The 15,205-nt window shown below is 41.5% G+C and overlaps 1 protein-coding gene and 1 long non-coding RNA gene across 4 annotated transcripts; one reads left to right on the forward strand and one right to left on the reverse strand.

Moving 5' to 3' along the window:
- Positions 1-59: 59 nt before the first annotated feature.
- Positions 60-14,552, reverse strand: LOC118312102 (BRCA1 associated protein). Of its 3 annotated transcripts, none has more exons than XM_035636426.1 (13): positions 14,412-14,552; positions 13,740-13,901; positions 11,773-11,989; positions 11,500-11,689; positions 10,833-10,946; positions 9,260-9,408; positions 8,974-9,049; positions 8,709-8,847; positions 7,387-7,496; positions 7,214-7,303; positions 6,974-7,077; positions 6,515-6,654; positions 60-1,837 (listed from the first exon to the last, which is right to left on the reverse strand). In XM_035636426.1, exons 1-13 carry the CDS (start codon positions 14,425-14,427, stop codon positions 1,608-1,610), a joined length of 1,737 nt encoding a protein of 578 aa, XP_035492319.1. In that variant the 5' UTR covers positions 14,428-14,552; the 3' UTR covers positions 60-1,607. The 3 variants fall into 3 exon arrangements, with proteins under 3 accessions (XP_035492319.1, XP_035492308.1, XP_035492328.1); XM_035636415.2 differs by having other exon boundaries at positions 14,143-14,519; XM_035636435.2 differs by lacking the exon at positions 60-1,837 and adding an exon at positions 5,912-6,071 and having other exon boundaries at positions 14,143-14,521.
- Positions 6,047-7,962, forward strand: LOC118312153. Its single transcript, XR_004794160.2, has 2 exons — positions 6,047-6,806; positions 7,180-7,962. It is a non-coding gene; the product is annotated as an uncharacterized LOC118312153 (long non-coding RNA).
- Positions 14,553-15,205: the final 653 nt, after the last annotated feature.

The following is a 15,205-nucleotide window of genomic DNA, read 5'->3' on the forward strand; positions in this document are numbered from 1 at the left end:
AATCTGACAAGGATCTGTTTCACTTCAGCAACTCATCAGTTTACCACAGAACAATGTGAGCGAGTTTAGAAAACAACTTTTATTGAAATTTTGGAACACGGTTTTAGAGCCAACAACAAAAACTGAATTTCAACAGCGACAGAGGATTTAACTTCAATTCGTGGGCTGAACTTGCGTTGTCCAGTTAGACTCATCAAAGTCAGCTTTGATAACAAACACGCCACATCATCTTAAAACAAAGTAGACAGTGTAACAGCAGACTACACTAAGAACTACAAATCAGTTCTTTCTCTACTCTTTTTGTTTTCTATAGTGACTCTGACACATCGAACATGAATCCTCTCCCACTGTCTTGTTTCAGCATATGGTTAATTCCACCCATTAGCTTTCTTGCTTCGTACCACGCTCATGTCTGTATGGTAGACATAAAGCTACAGCCAGACATGTATCAGCTTAGCTCATCAAAATCTCCCTCAATCTTCTCATTTAACTTTTAGCACATTTCTGAAAATGCAAACTCAAACCTCCTTTACAGCAAAAGGATCTCCTGCATAATCTTTTGTCTACCTCAAGTATAAATATATCATTTAGATCTTTTGAGCCAAGTTTGGTCAAACCACAAACTTTCAACAGCATAGTTCTTAATTAAGGCTTTTTTTGGGATCCAATTAAAGCTTCAGCAAATGAAAATGGTAAGCTAAATAATGAAATACATAGAAATGCACACAACACTGCAGCCAGTTCATCATTCATCTACCGACTGACGCCTTGTTCACTTCCTTCCCCCTTCATCTCTGAGGTCGTAGATGACTCCCAATGTTTTCAAAATATGTTATGTGGTCAGTGCTTTGTATACCCTCACACCATACACACATACACAAACATAGGTGAATAAAACATGACCTACAGTAGGTAGGTCCCAACCTTTCCGTGGTCTTGCTAATAGAGATGGAACCCGAGTCATTTTCAGTGTCCGTTTCAGAAACTATCACAAATAGAATAAATGGTGTGCAAAAGAAGAAACACTTCAGAATTTTACTTGAGTACTGACAAAAAAAGTTGAGGCAAAAAAGGACTAACAGTAGAAAAGCATGACAAAACTATAAATTTCCTTAAAAATTATACAAACACATTCATCAACCAGGTTCTATCTGTCGAGCCCTCACATGCAAAAAGAAGAAGTAGCATCTTTAAAATTCTAGAGAAACAAAGATGTCACAAACTTTGATAACCAGTACTATAAATACCATTAATGACCCAAAATAGATTTAGATCTTTGTAGATTAGCAAACGGCAGAATATATTTAAATCCCACAGATGTTCAATATGTTTGGAAACCACAAAGGCTGCTGTGTCTTTACTGACACACCCACACGTTCCACTTTTCTTTTCATAGAAACTACACAGAGTTAAGGTGGAAAACTGAGCAGGTGAATAATGTCACAGTCTTGATATTGCCTAATATCAAAACTTCATTTTTCCTCAGAGTGCTTTCTTGGGGAACCACAATGATGGAGACGTGTTAATAGATAAGACAGCCACGACCATGTGGCGTTGCTGAGAGGCAGCGATAGTTTCTAGCACTTTCCAGTAGATTGTGAGACTGCCTACTTCCTCTTCCTGCCCCGGCCTCTCCTGCCTCTGCCAGAGGAGGGGCCTGCTCCCTCGAAGCCCGGAGTGCCGTCCGCGGGGCCGGCGGCTATGTTGATCTGTCCATCCTGGATTTCACTGCGAGCCTCTGCAGGTAGGTGCTCGATCTGCTGCTGCGTGTCCAGATAAAACATCAGATCTCTCAGCTGCTCATGCAGTTCATCAATTGTCCCAGTCATACGGTCTCCTGTAGAGAATCACCAGAAAACACACTGATGATTAATGTATTTCAAAGAGGAAAACATACCTTTAAGAGTGAACTACAGGATGAGGATTACATTTTTTATTACACCTGCTGTAGACAGAGCACAACTTTCTCTCTTTTAATCATTATTATTCATCAGCAATCAATGTATTATTAGTAACATCAATACAGCTATAATTTTAAGTACTATTATTGTCATTATAAGAACCAGACTGACAATGCTTAAGGAGACATTCTGCTCATTTGTTTTTTTTGTGTATGTAAAACCTTCTGCAAGGTTAAAAAGCACAAAGTCGACGGTAAAGGGAGCTCGACCCCCTCCCCAACAGAAAATACTGAAGCTCCTTGTCAGTAGTCCGGTCGAGACTTTAGTAGCATTGTGATGTAATTATATCATGTGATGACTAGGCACACCTAGCAGCTAGTCTGACACGCCCCCAACAAAGCCAGGTACAGCGAGAGCGGAGGCCGACACTTCCTAAGGACGTCATATGACATTGCATGATGGGAATACTTTTCGAATCAATATAAGCTTCGTATCGTCTCTCTATTATATATAGAGATATCTTGGAAACTACATTTCGGACCATCTTTTTTCTTGACCTTTGATCTTCGACCTCCGACTTGATCAGATCTAAAAGTTAATAATATGGATTTGTCCTGCCAAGTCATTTTCACACCAAGTTTGGAGAAAATTTGTGTGCGCACTGGGGGCGGTTTGTTTAAACAATCCTGAGGATGGAGAAACAGGTTTGTCGAAACCGCAGACCTAAACTGACATTTACGTTGCCCTCAGGAAAAGGGGTGATGTTTATTAAAAAGAATTGATTTAAAATTTAAAAGAATAATTTCACTTGTTTGACACAAACTCGTATGTGTACCGGAGCTTATTTAAGGGCAAGGACACTCCTCACAAAACACCTGATACTCACATCTAATTCAATTTAATTTCATTTGACGTGTTCGGTGCCAAATCACAACAGACATCATCTCCAAGGCACTTTACAGAGAAACATCGAAGCCTAACAGTTTTGATAATGAGCGAACACTCATTAGAGAGTGAGACCAGAAGCAGTTGTGTTACTGTTGTTTTCGCTCTTTCTTTCTGTCCATCTCCTGTAGAGACACATTTTATCCTTCACGCAGTACTTGCCTTTAGCCAAGAAGCTCCTGTTTTCCTAGAGACTGTCACTATTCTCAGCCACAGTAACAGGCACACGTTCTGCGTAACTGCAATTTGTTTACGATTTGCAAATATTACTGTGTAAATGAGGAACCGCTGTATAACTGCAGAATATGAGCTTGGGCTCACATTGCATATTGCAGTGTTAGACAGGATTCTGTTGCTGATTCTTCCCTGGCCTTGGTCCAATTGCTCTGGATGAAGTACGCTGACCAACTGATGTCAACATCAATTGGTCCCCCATGGGTGTAAATGGGCAGCAGGCTGATTTAATGCTAGCAGCAGACAGGCTAATGAACAAATTACCTCATCAGGTCCCACCAAGTTTGGAGAAAATTTGTGTGTGGTTGAGATTGTTTGAAACTCAAACATGTAATATGCTATATACAGTACGTGTACAATCCTCACTGCTGGCTTCACGGTCGTGCCTCCACACAGCTGTGTGAACTTCTCCTCTCTACAAGGGAAAAAACCTCACATTATCATTATCATAATCAGAAATGACTGAAAATCTTTACAATTTATCGCAAAAATTAGCTGGTGTAAAAAAAATACCTCACACATAATCCTGTTTATTTTGAGACAGCTTTAAGCAGCTGGTGCGTACGATGCACTCTGAATATTGACAGAACATGTTATATCCAGGCGGCTGAAATATTCATGAGCGTGATGCAGCTGAAGAACGAGTTGTAATTAGTTCCTTTGCTCACTCCAATTGGTGTAAACTTTGAGAACTCAGACCATGTGAGTCACTTCCGTCTGTCCAGCAGATTATCGTTGGCAAAATAAAGCGTATTACAGTGTCAGCTGTAGGGGTCGGCTTGGCCTATTATATCTGCCGATATTCACCATTTTTCTGATTATAGGTATTGGCCACTTCTTAAGGCGATTTCCCGCTCAGATAATTTAATTTTAAAATGTGCTACTTTGGCTCTGATGCAGCAGCTGTCACTAATCTCTGGACTTTAGCAATTTCCCATCCATGTTTGTTTGTTTGTTTGTTCAACTTCATAATAATGCTGCTGATAGTTCCCTGCACTTTGTGTGTGAAGGTCATGTTGAAAGGTTCTGTGAATTAAACATGAGCTTTAAGGCATTTAAGAGTTTGTGTTTTTCTAAATTTTGACACTTCATTCTGCAGACAAATATCGGTTTCAAATATCAGTTATTGGTCTCTTAGATCAGTAATAACCCCAGCTCTTGGCTGCTAGCATCACACTCGGCTCTGGAGACAGAAAGTGTCTGAAGCTTTACAGTGCAATGTGACGGAAACATCGGTGCACTAAAAAAAAAAGAAGAGAAAAAAGTGTAACCACATCATCGCTTGACTTAACTGACTTCAGATCAGATCATGTTCATGGTAATGTGAACAGGAAATGTGAGCTAAAAGGTATTACAGCATGTAACATTTATTGCAAAGGCTAAGGATTAAACCTTCAAATCCCTGTGTGTATGTGGACCTTGCACATAAACACAGTGTACATGCACTGGGGGCGGTTTGTTTAAACAATCCTGAGGAGGGAGAAACAGGTTTGTCGAAACCGCAGACCTAAACTGAAATTTACATTGCCCTCAGGAAAAGAGGTGATGTTCATTAAAAAGAAGCATGCAATGCAAATTCTGCTCTCTTTCATGTTGTATAAGACACGCTGCATAAATAATCATAATTTCACTTGTTTGACACAAACTCGTACGTGTACCGGAGCTTATTTGAGGGCAAGGACACTCCTCACAAAACACCTGATACTCACATCTAATTCAATTTAATTTCATTTGACGTGTTCGGTGCCAAATCACAACAGACATCATCTCCAAGGCACTTTACAGAGAAACATCGAAGCCTAACAGTTTTGATAATGAGCGAACACTTGGTGACGGTGGAGGGGAACGAGGAGAGAGTGAGACCAGAAGCAGTTGTGTTACTGTTGTTTTCGCTCTTTCTTTCTGTCCATCTCCTGTAGAGACACATTTTATCCTTCACGCAGTACTTGCCTTTAGCCAAGAAGCTCCTGTTTTCCTAGAGACTGTCACTATTCTCAGCCACAGTAACAGGCACACGTTCTGCGTAACTGCAATTTGTTTACGATTTGCAAATATTACTGTGTAAATGAGGAACCGCTGTATAACTGCAGAATATGAGCTTGGGCTCACATTGCATATTGCAGTGTTAGACAGGATTCTGTTGCTGATTCTTCCCTGGCCTTGGTCCAATTGCTCTGGATGAAGTACGCTGACCAACTGATGTCAACATCAATTGGTCCCCCATGGGTGTAAATGGGCAGCAGGCTGATTTAATGCTAGCAGCAGACAGGCTAATGAACAAATGACTTCATCAGTTGTTTGCTGACATTTCCGCAGGGCACAATTTTTTTCACTATTATTTTTTTTAATTTAATTTTATTCTTTATTTACTATTTTATCTAATTTAGCCTTTAGATGCATTGTTGGTTACAAACTAGGGCTGTCGCAATATTCTGATATTCACAATAACCGTAATACTTAAAAAATGTATTATTGATTCTCTCTCAATATTTTTATTTTTCAGTTGGATGTACTATGCAAATTCACAGCAAGATGCCACTAAATCCTTCACACTGAACTTATAAATCCTTGATTAACCTGGACGAAAGCACAAAATGAAACTTTTAATTCTCTTCAAGCTGATTTTATAAACAAAAATGCAGATTGTTTCTGAGGGAAACAAAATGAAACGCATCACTGTACAACCATGAGTTCAACAACTTCAAAAGAGTGACAGGTCTCATGTAGTGAAACACGTATCGAGGTTTAGCTACAATAACATATTGCTTTTTAATGAGTGCTTTCTTAAGGGCATTTAAAGGGGCAGTAAGCGATTCTAAAGCAATACACGTTTTGTAAAAATCAGCAAATATTTCCTCGTGGTTCGCTAGCTGTTGGTTCTGTATGCTGGTTTTCGGCGGGGAAGCCCCGGCAATGCTACAACTCAGGGCTTTTGGCCTTTTAGCGTCGGTCTCCCATACATGAGGTCGCGGTTTCACGGCCCGGCCAGAGCTGTAAAAACACAACAACAACAAAGTTTTCTCTAAAATTGCTTACTGCCTCTTTAAAACATGTAAGCATGGTATCCCTGTCCACTGTGGTGGTCACGCAGAGGGATTTGTGTTTCTTTCACATTGTGTTGCTGACTCTGGCCAGCAGCCAAAAAATGTCTGATGTTTCTGTTGGCACATTTTTATAGCATCACCATAATTTCAACCAAATCTCTTTGAAGGAGAGGTGAGTTTTATTTTTCAGTCCCTACTGTCAAAAAAATAAAACCAAACACTGTACCCTCCTTGATGAATGTGCATATTACCAGCATGTTACTGTGTCCAGTGTTGTGTACGAGGGCTTGGTCATTGTGTCGTGATGACTGAAAAAACTATTTGGATTATTTATAAATCATCTGTTGAAGAATTCAGAGTTATATCATGTGTGGTCTCGTGCCTACTCACCACTCTCTTTTCCTTTGCGTTCCTCCTCTGCAAGCTGGGCCTGCAGCTGCGTCTGATTGGCTCTCAGGCAGCGGTTCATCTCCTGCTCCTCCTTCAGCTCTTGGCTCAGCTTCACCACTCGACTGTTTAACTGTGTGTACCTCGACGTACAAACACAACGGAGGTGTGAGTTGGCAAGCTCTCTGCAAAGTAAAGTCTTAGAGGAAAGGGCCCACGTGTTGTGGCTATTGGCTCACTGGCACCACTGACTGGTACAATGGAAGTGAGCCATTGTTACCAAACAGAGTTTATGGTGAGTACTCTGGGATTCAGGGCAGGGAGTGATACATATCTGGGAAATAAGAATATAAAAATAACAGGACAACCTTGAACCCTCATGTGAAACTGACAGAAACATGGAAACACAGTGAGTTGAGGACTCTTGACACCAGGGAAACAGATACATCAGTCAACACCTACTTTTTCTCTATGCCCTGCTTATCTTTGGTTATTTCTCCAAGCCGCTGCTCCAGGTTGTCACAGCGCTCTAATGTTTCCTTAAACTTCGCCTTCATGTTATTTATCTGAAGGGCAAACAAGAACACAGTGGTTAGAGGACAAAATGAATGTGCTCAGACACATTTTGTGAGGATTCCATTCATCATATACATGTTTTCTTGTCAAAGACTTGGAGCTTGTATTGAGCATATCCACCCATACCTCCTCGGCCGTCTCCTTCTCCAGATGAACGATCTTATTCTCCCAGTAAATCCTCTGAGACTCCAGTTGACTCGTCAGCAGGTACGAGTACTGCACACATGGAACATTAATCAGGACATTTCAGTGTTGGTTTAGCCAAAAATAAAAAGCAAGCAACAAAAGGAAATGCTTACCTCGAGCTGGAGTGCATCAATTTTCTCAGCATGACAGGCGTCTCCCTCATTCTCATACTGTACCATCTTTCCATCGGTCTTACTGGCCACCAGTCGATGCACGTAGTTATCTACATTAACAGGGATCCACACAAACTTTGTTGTCAGAGTTGGTCCATTGGAACCAGTTGATCAACTATTCTAATATTCTGTCAATTGTTGCATAATGCTCAACATTTACTGGTTACTGCCTTTTCCTCTCTTTCAGATCACTGTAAATTGAATATCTTTAGGTTTTGACTCATCAATGTGAACGAACAAAACAAGCAATCAAAAACATAATCGAACCCTTGACCTCGGCATCGAGGCATAAACCTCGAAATACATGTGTGCCCGCTCTATCCACTGAGCCGCCCCGGCCACAGAGTGTGACATTTCTGAGTTTGAACGTGATGTCAAGGAAATATTTGATCGCAGGAGATGGGGGGGAAATTATTTCCCAAATATTTGAAATGTTTTGTATAAAACTTTCTTTTGTAAGACAACATGAACAACAAGTCCTTTTGTACTAATAGGAATAAAAATCTACATCCATGACTACCTGGCCTCCACGCCATCTGTTTAACAAAATCATGTGGTAAAGTTCCAGAGAATGTTTTGCCAGCGACTATAGTTGAATGCTAGTGTTTCTCTGTGTCCGCTGGATGTGTTAGCTGTCAATTGTTGGCTAATATGTTTATCTTAAAGGGGCATGGGCGATGTTGGAGAAAAATGTTTTCGTATATCGGACTGCAGCTGTCGGGGCTAGAACTCGCAGCCTTGGGCATGGGAGACGGACGCGCTAGCAAGGAGGCCAGAAGCCCTGAGTCATAGCGGCTGTCGCTATCACGTCTCTCAAGGTGTTGAAGAGTGAGGTTTACACACTGCACACACACTGTTATGTGGTCGACACCATTGGTTTTCTTTTCAATTTACAGAGCCAGGGCTGAGTAAAGAACACACAAATCTTTTCAGCGTGCACACATACCCAACAGCTAGCGGAATGTGATGAAACATTCGCTGAATTTGACAAAAAGTGTATTGGAAGTGTAGAAGGTTATAGTTATCAGGACTTCTCAGCCTATTTTGGTAACTTTCTGTCATCTAGTGGACAAAATTGATTAGAGCAGCTATTATAGCATACATTTTTGGTAACAACCATTATCTTGTGTTGAAGAAGAGATGAGAGCAACACCATGACATCCATCCCACCCAACAGCACTAGGGCTGTAACATCTTGACAATAACTATCGCTATGCTCAACTAGCAACAGACAAACAAGCGGACCCACACAAATCCAGTACCTCCTGCGTAGTCCCAGACACGGTGGTTAGTGAGCTGCATTGCATACGTGTGCTGTGTTTCCTCAAAGTGCTTGTACGCATGCCGGCTGACGTAGCGTCCACAACCGATGTGCCCGCAGATCAAACAAATCCACAGGTTCTGTGGAAGAAAAAATAAAAGAAAAGTGGGATGAGGGAAGGTAGAACTGAAAATAAAAGTGAAGTGAAGGACTTCCAAGTTAAAATACCCTTATGGGAGGTACTTCAACAGACTGGTATCAGTTACCTCTTGCACTCCGCACTCAAAGCATTTGTTCTCTTCGACTGGTTCTGGTGTTTGACAGTACCTACATACAGGACACCTGAAAACAGAGCTCACATTCATCTATTGTCACACGTGTGCAGCAGGGCCTTTGTGAAACAGAAGAATATGTGTTGTGAGCAGCACAATAACAAACACATGACATGAAGCCTGGAGAAATAACCAGCGGTCTGAGCATAAGAGGATACAACGCGTGGGTCTGTGGTATATAAATAGGAAACGCAGGGCACAGCAGGTTTGTGTAACTTACGAGGCATCTTCCCACCGCTGGAGACACTGGCTGTGAAAGCTGTGATTGCAGAGCGTGGTTAGGATGCCGTTGACCGACTCGTCCATCCTCTCCAGGCACACAGTGCACTTCGGCAGCTCTGTGAGCTCCATCACTGGCAGGCTGGCTCCCTGAAAAGAGATGGAGGGGAGAGAAAGGAAACATGGGAAAGTAAAGTGATGTGCTGGGTGGAGTCAAAAGTCTGAAAGGGCTTCAATCCTGAATAAGCACTGCACGATTTACTTTGTTCTGGCTGAAAATGATAAATCAATAGAAAGTATTGTGGTAAGTGACGATGGCTGTTCACCTAGTCATGTACATGAACAGTGATGATTGATGAAATACTATAAAGGAGGTCAAAGGTTGCTTTTATTGTCTCCCTAAGGACAGAAAGCATACAAAAAGCAGACATGTCACAAAAAGACAATAAATAAATAAATAAAAAGCAAACTACCAGAAATAACACAACTATTCATAAAGAAAACTTCAGCAGTGCCGGAATGTACAAGAATTCAAAAACATATAACTTCTACGGTATCAATTCCGCCTCCACTGCTCCCACGCTGCACTTCGCTTGGCCTGCTTCATCTTGCCTCACAATTTGTTTCCCTGCACTTTGACCCTCTTCTTTAGCCCTCTGCTGGTAGAATAGTTAATTACACTTTGAGGTCCGGAAAAAATTATGCACAAATGAAATTAAACATTGTCGGTTAATTCAGTGATTCCCAACCCACTGTCTCATTTCTTTCATTTTAATTATTATGTCTTAATCTGCAGTTGAAGGCATGCCAGAGGAGGTACTGCGGGACAAAGCTCTGGGTTTAGCCAAACATGCTCTGAGTGGAAAAAGCGAGCTGGAAAGAGAATCGGTCCTGCACCAGCACATTGGCAGCAGAGCCATGGGGTAGATGGTTATAGAAACCTTTGAACCCAGCCCAGGTAAGACATGCATGTCGTGGCCCAGAGATCACAAGGGGTGCGTGAGGCTCTGTCTGCTCTGAGGTTGTCAAAATGACATTACATTACACCGAATGTGACGTTAATTATTCGCGCACATATGGATCACATACAAAGTCAATGTAAAGACCCGACTAGACGCGTATTTGTGTTTTTGCAGCGTTACTTCAGCAGAGCAGCCCTCAGTCTCTCTCTCTCTCTCTCTCCCTTTGTCTGTCACCCAGGCACTGCTCCACCAAAGTACCAGCGCTCTTCTTAACATGTATGTTTGGCCCGCAGTGTGGCTGGTTGCAGTTTTCTTTTTGAAACTGCAAAAAGTGACCTGCAGTAATTGACCCGCGGTGACTGACTGACTTAAAGATTTTTGGAATAATCAGCAGGATTTGTAAAAAATGTATCCAGCAGCGCAGATAAGCCTCTCTGCTGCACTTAAATATAAAATGTCTGAAAATTGACTTCATTTCTTTGAAGAACAAAATTATATATATACATACATATATATCCTTAAAGTGCAACTTTAACAAAAAAAAAAGGAGAAGAAGAAGAAATTAGTCAAATGGCACTGCATCCAAACACTGAATGGAAATGGGATATTTACCTCTTCAGACTTTATGACCTCTGCCCGCTCCACATAGACCAGTTGGCACACCGCTTCCTCTATGGAGTTGAACTGGCGGCCGTTACACGCCGTGTAAAAACTGTCTGCGTCCGCCTAAACAAAGACGGAAGAAATCAGCAGCATTAAGAGAGTATCATGCAGAGATATGTTATCTTTTATCTACTGGGCATTTGAAACTGAGAAGTCTTGAACTTGCTCTCTCTAGAACACAACCGCTGCACAGTAGCTACTGTGTGTCTGACATTGTAACCTGAAAACTCAGAGCTGAATGAACGTCGAATGAAGGACTATCTATTCACCGATTTTCATTCAAATCAGTTGGAACTGCCTAATTTGCCAACATTCTACTGGGCTTGTTACATCCAGGAAGTTGAATTTGGCGGTATTTGTGTTTTTGTTTATTTATAGCAATTTATGATAACGTTTATGGTTAAACTAAAAAAATCAAGCCTCAATTAAACCGGTCGGGCTCTAGTCAACACCCCCATCCTTTTAAAATTAACATATTTTTCTATTCATTCGTATATATTTCTCAATGTTTTTGTTTAGGGTCTTCTCCCAGCGAGGTTGAATTGGATATGTGGGTTATAGGTTTGTTTTCCTGTCAATGTTTAAAAACAAAAACTAAATTGCTGATTATGCTCACCTGTGTGCAAAATTTTATCAGAACCATGTACTGGTTTGGAGTGGAGTCCCGTATGATCTTCATATGCTCCATCACATCATTAAATGGGGCCATAAGCTTCATGAGGTCATGACTGGTCATGGTTGCTGGGACAGTCAGGATACACACCATGGCACTACGTCCTACATCTTCAGTCAGTGAAGTCATTTTACTGCAACAAGACAAAGAATCCTAGAGCAAAATGCACATAACTTGTGGAGCAATGTATTAATATAAACATCGTAGGTGACTCACTTGGTCTTGTACAGGTGCATGATACCATAGATGATCTCCACAGAGGGGTTCCCGCTGAAGAAGGAGATGTGGTCCGGCAGCTGCTTGGAGGGCGAGTCTGGAGCGGTGCCTGGCACTGCACCGTCCTCCTGTGAACCCTTGGTGTCCTCAGTGTTTACAGCCTGAAGTTCACCGTCCTGCTCGGCTGAACCACCAGGGTCTTCACCTCCTCCTTTATCTGGAGGGGAGATTTAGTCGTTTGGTGTCTTTAAAGGGGTAAGGTTGGGGATATGTTTCATGTTTTTGGAAAAAGAGGATAATACCAAAACAACCATGTTAGCTTCACAAAACTCTTCTGACCTCTCTACTTTGATTGGGGCTCTCGGCTCCAAATAGATAAGTGCTGACTAAATGATGTCAATGTTTAAAAATTGCTCACAAATACAGTGCTATGCAAAAGTTTTAGGAACTTAAGTTGTTTAGATTCTTCTCCATCACGTCACACCACCAGGAAAGAATCTAATCCATCCCAAACTCATTCTACACCATAACAGTGGGACTAAACATAAAGACAAAAATAGCAGCTCATGTTAATTACAGTTACTTTTTGATCAATTAGATTTGTGATGGCTACAGTTAGCAGCGCAACATTACTAAAGTTTCATTAAATATACATTGATGTTGTGATTGTTATGATCCTCCTGACATTTTGCTTCCATGAACCTCACTACAACACTATCATTCAACAACCTTCATGCATCTGTGGGAGTATGTGCTGCATCTCCTTGGGCCTATGGCATCAGCTGATCCTTACTAAGCCTGGTCCCAACTGTGAAGTCTTTTTTTGTTAATAACAGTTTTTAGAATGCACTTTACATTTATGTATGTTGGACCCGCTGTTGCAAAGTCGAGGCTGTTTTCAGTTTTGTAGCCATTTTCACCATTGCTCATTTTACAATGGCAAACACCAGAAAACATTATCAAACAAACTAGACATCATAGTTGTTGGTTTCTAGCTGCTAGTGGTAGTGTTAGCAACATTGCTACAACTATCAGCCTGGGTACTAACCAAAGCAAGAAAGACAACGTAAGAACGTTCATATTATGAATGAATGCTTATTAACGTAGCCCACTGTGTAAGCTTACATTGTGTTGATTTGTTAAGGGAGTCGGGTTTCTGCTATTTTAGATGTTTGGTGGTGATATAGCAATTTTCTGCTTTGCTATTGTCTGGAGTGCGTGTGTATGTGCACGAGCCTGTCCTTATGTTTGGGGCGAGGGGACCAAGAAAAAATATTTGCACCGGGGCCAATCACAATTATGTTATGCTGCTGCTTAGAACCTATCAACAAATAAATCTGCATCTTAATCATAATCCATATAAGGGTTCTGGTTTCAGCTTCAGTGAATGGTAATGCCAATTCTACTTGAGTGGCTTTTAATCCATCTTTGGCAAGTTGACCTACAATTCAATTCCCTTTAACCATAACACAAGCTGGTATTGATCCAAACGGTACAACATTTCCTAACCTACTCGGATGATTGATTCTTTCATGTTCTTATCTGGCGTTAAGTTGTGGTGACAGCTGATTAAGTAAGGTACTCTTTTCTTGCCTGTCCCCAGAAAGGTTTTTCAGCTTCTGCTGGGGATCCTGGGGTGTTACCCAAACAGATAAGATACTTTGTCGCTACAATGGTCCTGAGTCTATCCAAAGTCTCACTCCAGTTGGGTGTACATGGAAAACCTCCAATAGAAGTTTGCCCAGCAAGCAATCTTATCAGATGCTCAAACCACACCATCTGATTCCTTCTGAGGTAAAGGAGGGGTGGATCCGCTCTTGGCTCCCCTCTGGATGTCAGAGCTCCTTACCATACTTCTGTTCTATAACACTGCGATCAGCTACACACATGTTGTTTTCATGTAGTTTTGATTGCTGTTGCTTTCCTGCTTGCTGGGTTTAGAGCATCAAGCGACATGCATGTCTTACCTTGGCTGGGTTCAAAGGTTTCTATAACCATGTCCCCCATGGCTCTGCTGCCAATGTGCTGGTGCAGGACCGCTTCTCTTTCCAGCTCGCTCTTTCCACTCAGAGCATGTTTGGCTAAACCCAGAGCTTTGTCCCGCAGTTCCTCCTCTGACATGCCTTCAACTGCAGATTAAGACATAATAATAAAAAAACAAATGAGACAGTGGGTTCTAAACTGGACCACAGAATGTCCCAGCATCACAGTCACACATCCCTCACGTCAGTGTTTTTATGCAGTTGACGTGGTTACATTTGTTCAATACACAGTGAATTGGCTTATATCAGTGTCTGTCTACAACCCCGGTTAGCTGCCTGGCTAACGCCACACAACAGTGACAGACACTTTAGCATGAACATGACTCACCAGCTGAGTATTGGAAACCCTGTGGAGAAGGAGACTGGACGGCTAACTCCAAACGGATAACAACCAGCGACACACTCATGTCAAAAAAGAGCCACTTTTACATAGAACAAAACAAGCCGGTGACAGCTAGCTAAGCTAAGCCAGCTAAGTGACCAGAGGCCTGTATACCGAAGCAGAGGTCTGTGCTACGACGCAGGACTTGCGGATATCGAGGAAACTTCAGGTTTGACCCCGGGTTTTCCCTCTTACGAAGCTGGTTCTATTCTTACCGGGATAAATAACCATGGTAACATATTGAACGTAACCTGCTCCGGAGCAGGTTAAATTCGAGATAAGAGATTAAAGCCATTCGCCAGTCCAAACTCCTGACCAATCAGATCACTGGAAAACCAGCGTCATCATTCTACAGGATCCCGACTAGGACAAAAGAGTTTAGTTTCAACGTGACTATGTAATTTTTTTAATATTTAGGTAAATATGTAAATAGTTTTGATATTTACGTTACGGTGATCTCAACGGTGACCGCCCACTTTTAAAACGGCTTCGGAACTGAATTCCGATTCACTCACTCCGTTGACGTGGTTCTTTTCTGTTTTAGCTGTTGGGTCATATTATTTTGATTTCACTTTATAGCAAGTTACTTTTACATGTCGCTTAAACCACATTGACCTGCACGTGTCAGCGTTTCTTTTTGTATCATATTAAAAACTTTATGTTCCTGATGATGTCGCTCTTCCACATCGCGCTCCTAACCGGATAGGAGAAGTTGCAAAACAAACAAGCAGTGATTAACCTCAAGTGTTGCTGCCACCCACAGTGAGTGAGACTGAAATGCAGCCGTTACACAGGCGTACTGTATCCAACAGTATTATCTTACCTATAATTATACATTACATACACAATCATGTATTTGTTGATTCCGATAAGTATCAGATAAATGTAGAGCAGAAACAATATTTGTAGTGAAGTACAAGTAAAAGTACCTAAAAAATTTCCTTCAATACAGTACTGGAGTTAATGTAGTTGTTACTTTCAACTGCTTAAGTAGGGTATCGGATTAAGT

The sequence above is a fragment of the Scophthalmus maximus genome, chromosome 1 (assembly GCF_022379125.1).
Source record: "Scophthalmus maximus strain ysfricsl-2021 chromosome 1, ASM2237912v1, whole genome shotgun sequence".
NCBI lineage: Eukaryota > Metazoa > Chordata > Actinopteri > Pleuronectiformes > Scophthalmidae > Scophthalmus > Scophthalmus maximus.

Bases quoted from the DNA above. Each gene is read 5' to 3' on its own strand.
- LOC118312102 (XM_035636415.2), bottom strand. From the start codon at position 14,221: ATGAGTGTGTCGCTGGTTGTTATCCGTTTGGAGTTAGCCGTCCAGTCT. The intron at 9,050-9,259 runs GTAAGTTACACA...CTCTGTTTTCAG, and splicing joins CAGCGGTGGGAAGATGCCTC to GTGTCCTGTATGTAGGTACT. The intron at 7,497-8,708 runs GTACTGGATTTG...CTGTTAATGTAG, and splicing joins TGTCTGGGACTACGCAGGAG to ATAACTACGTGCATCGACTG.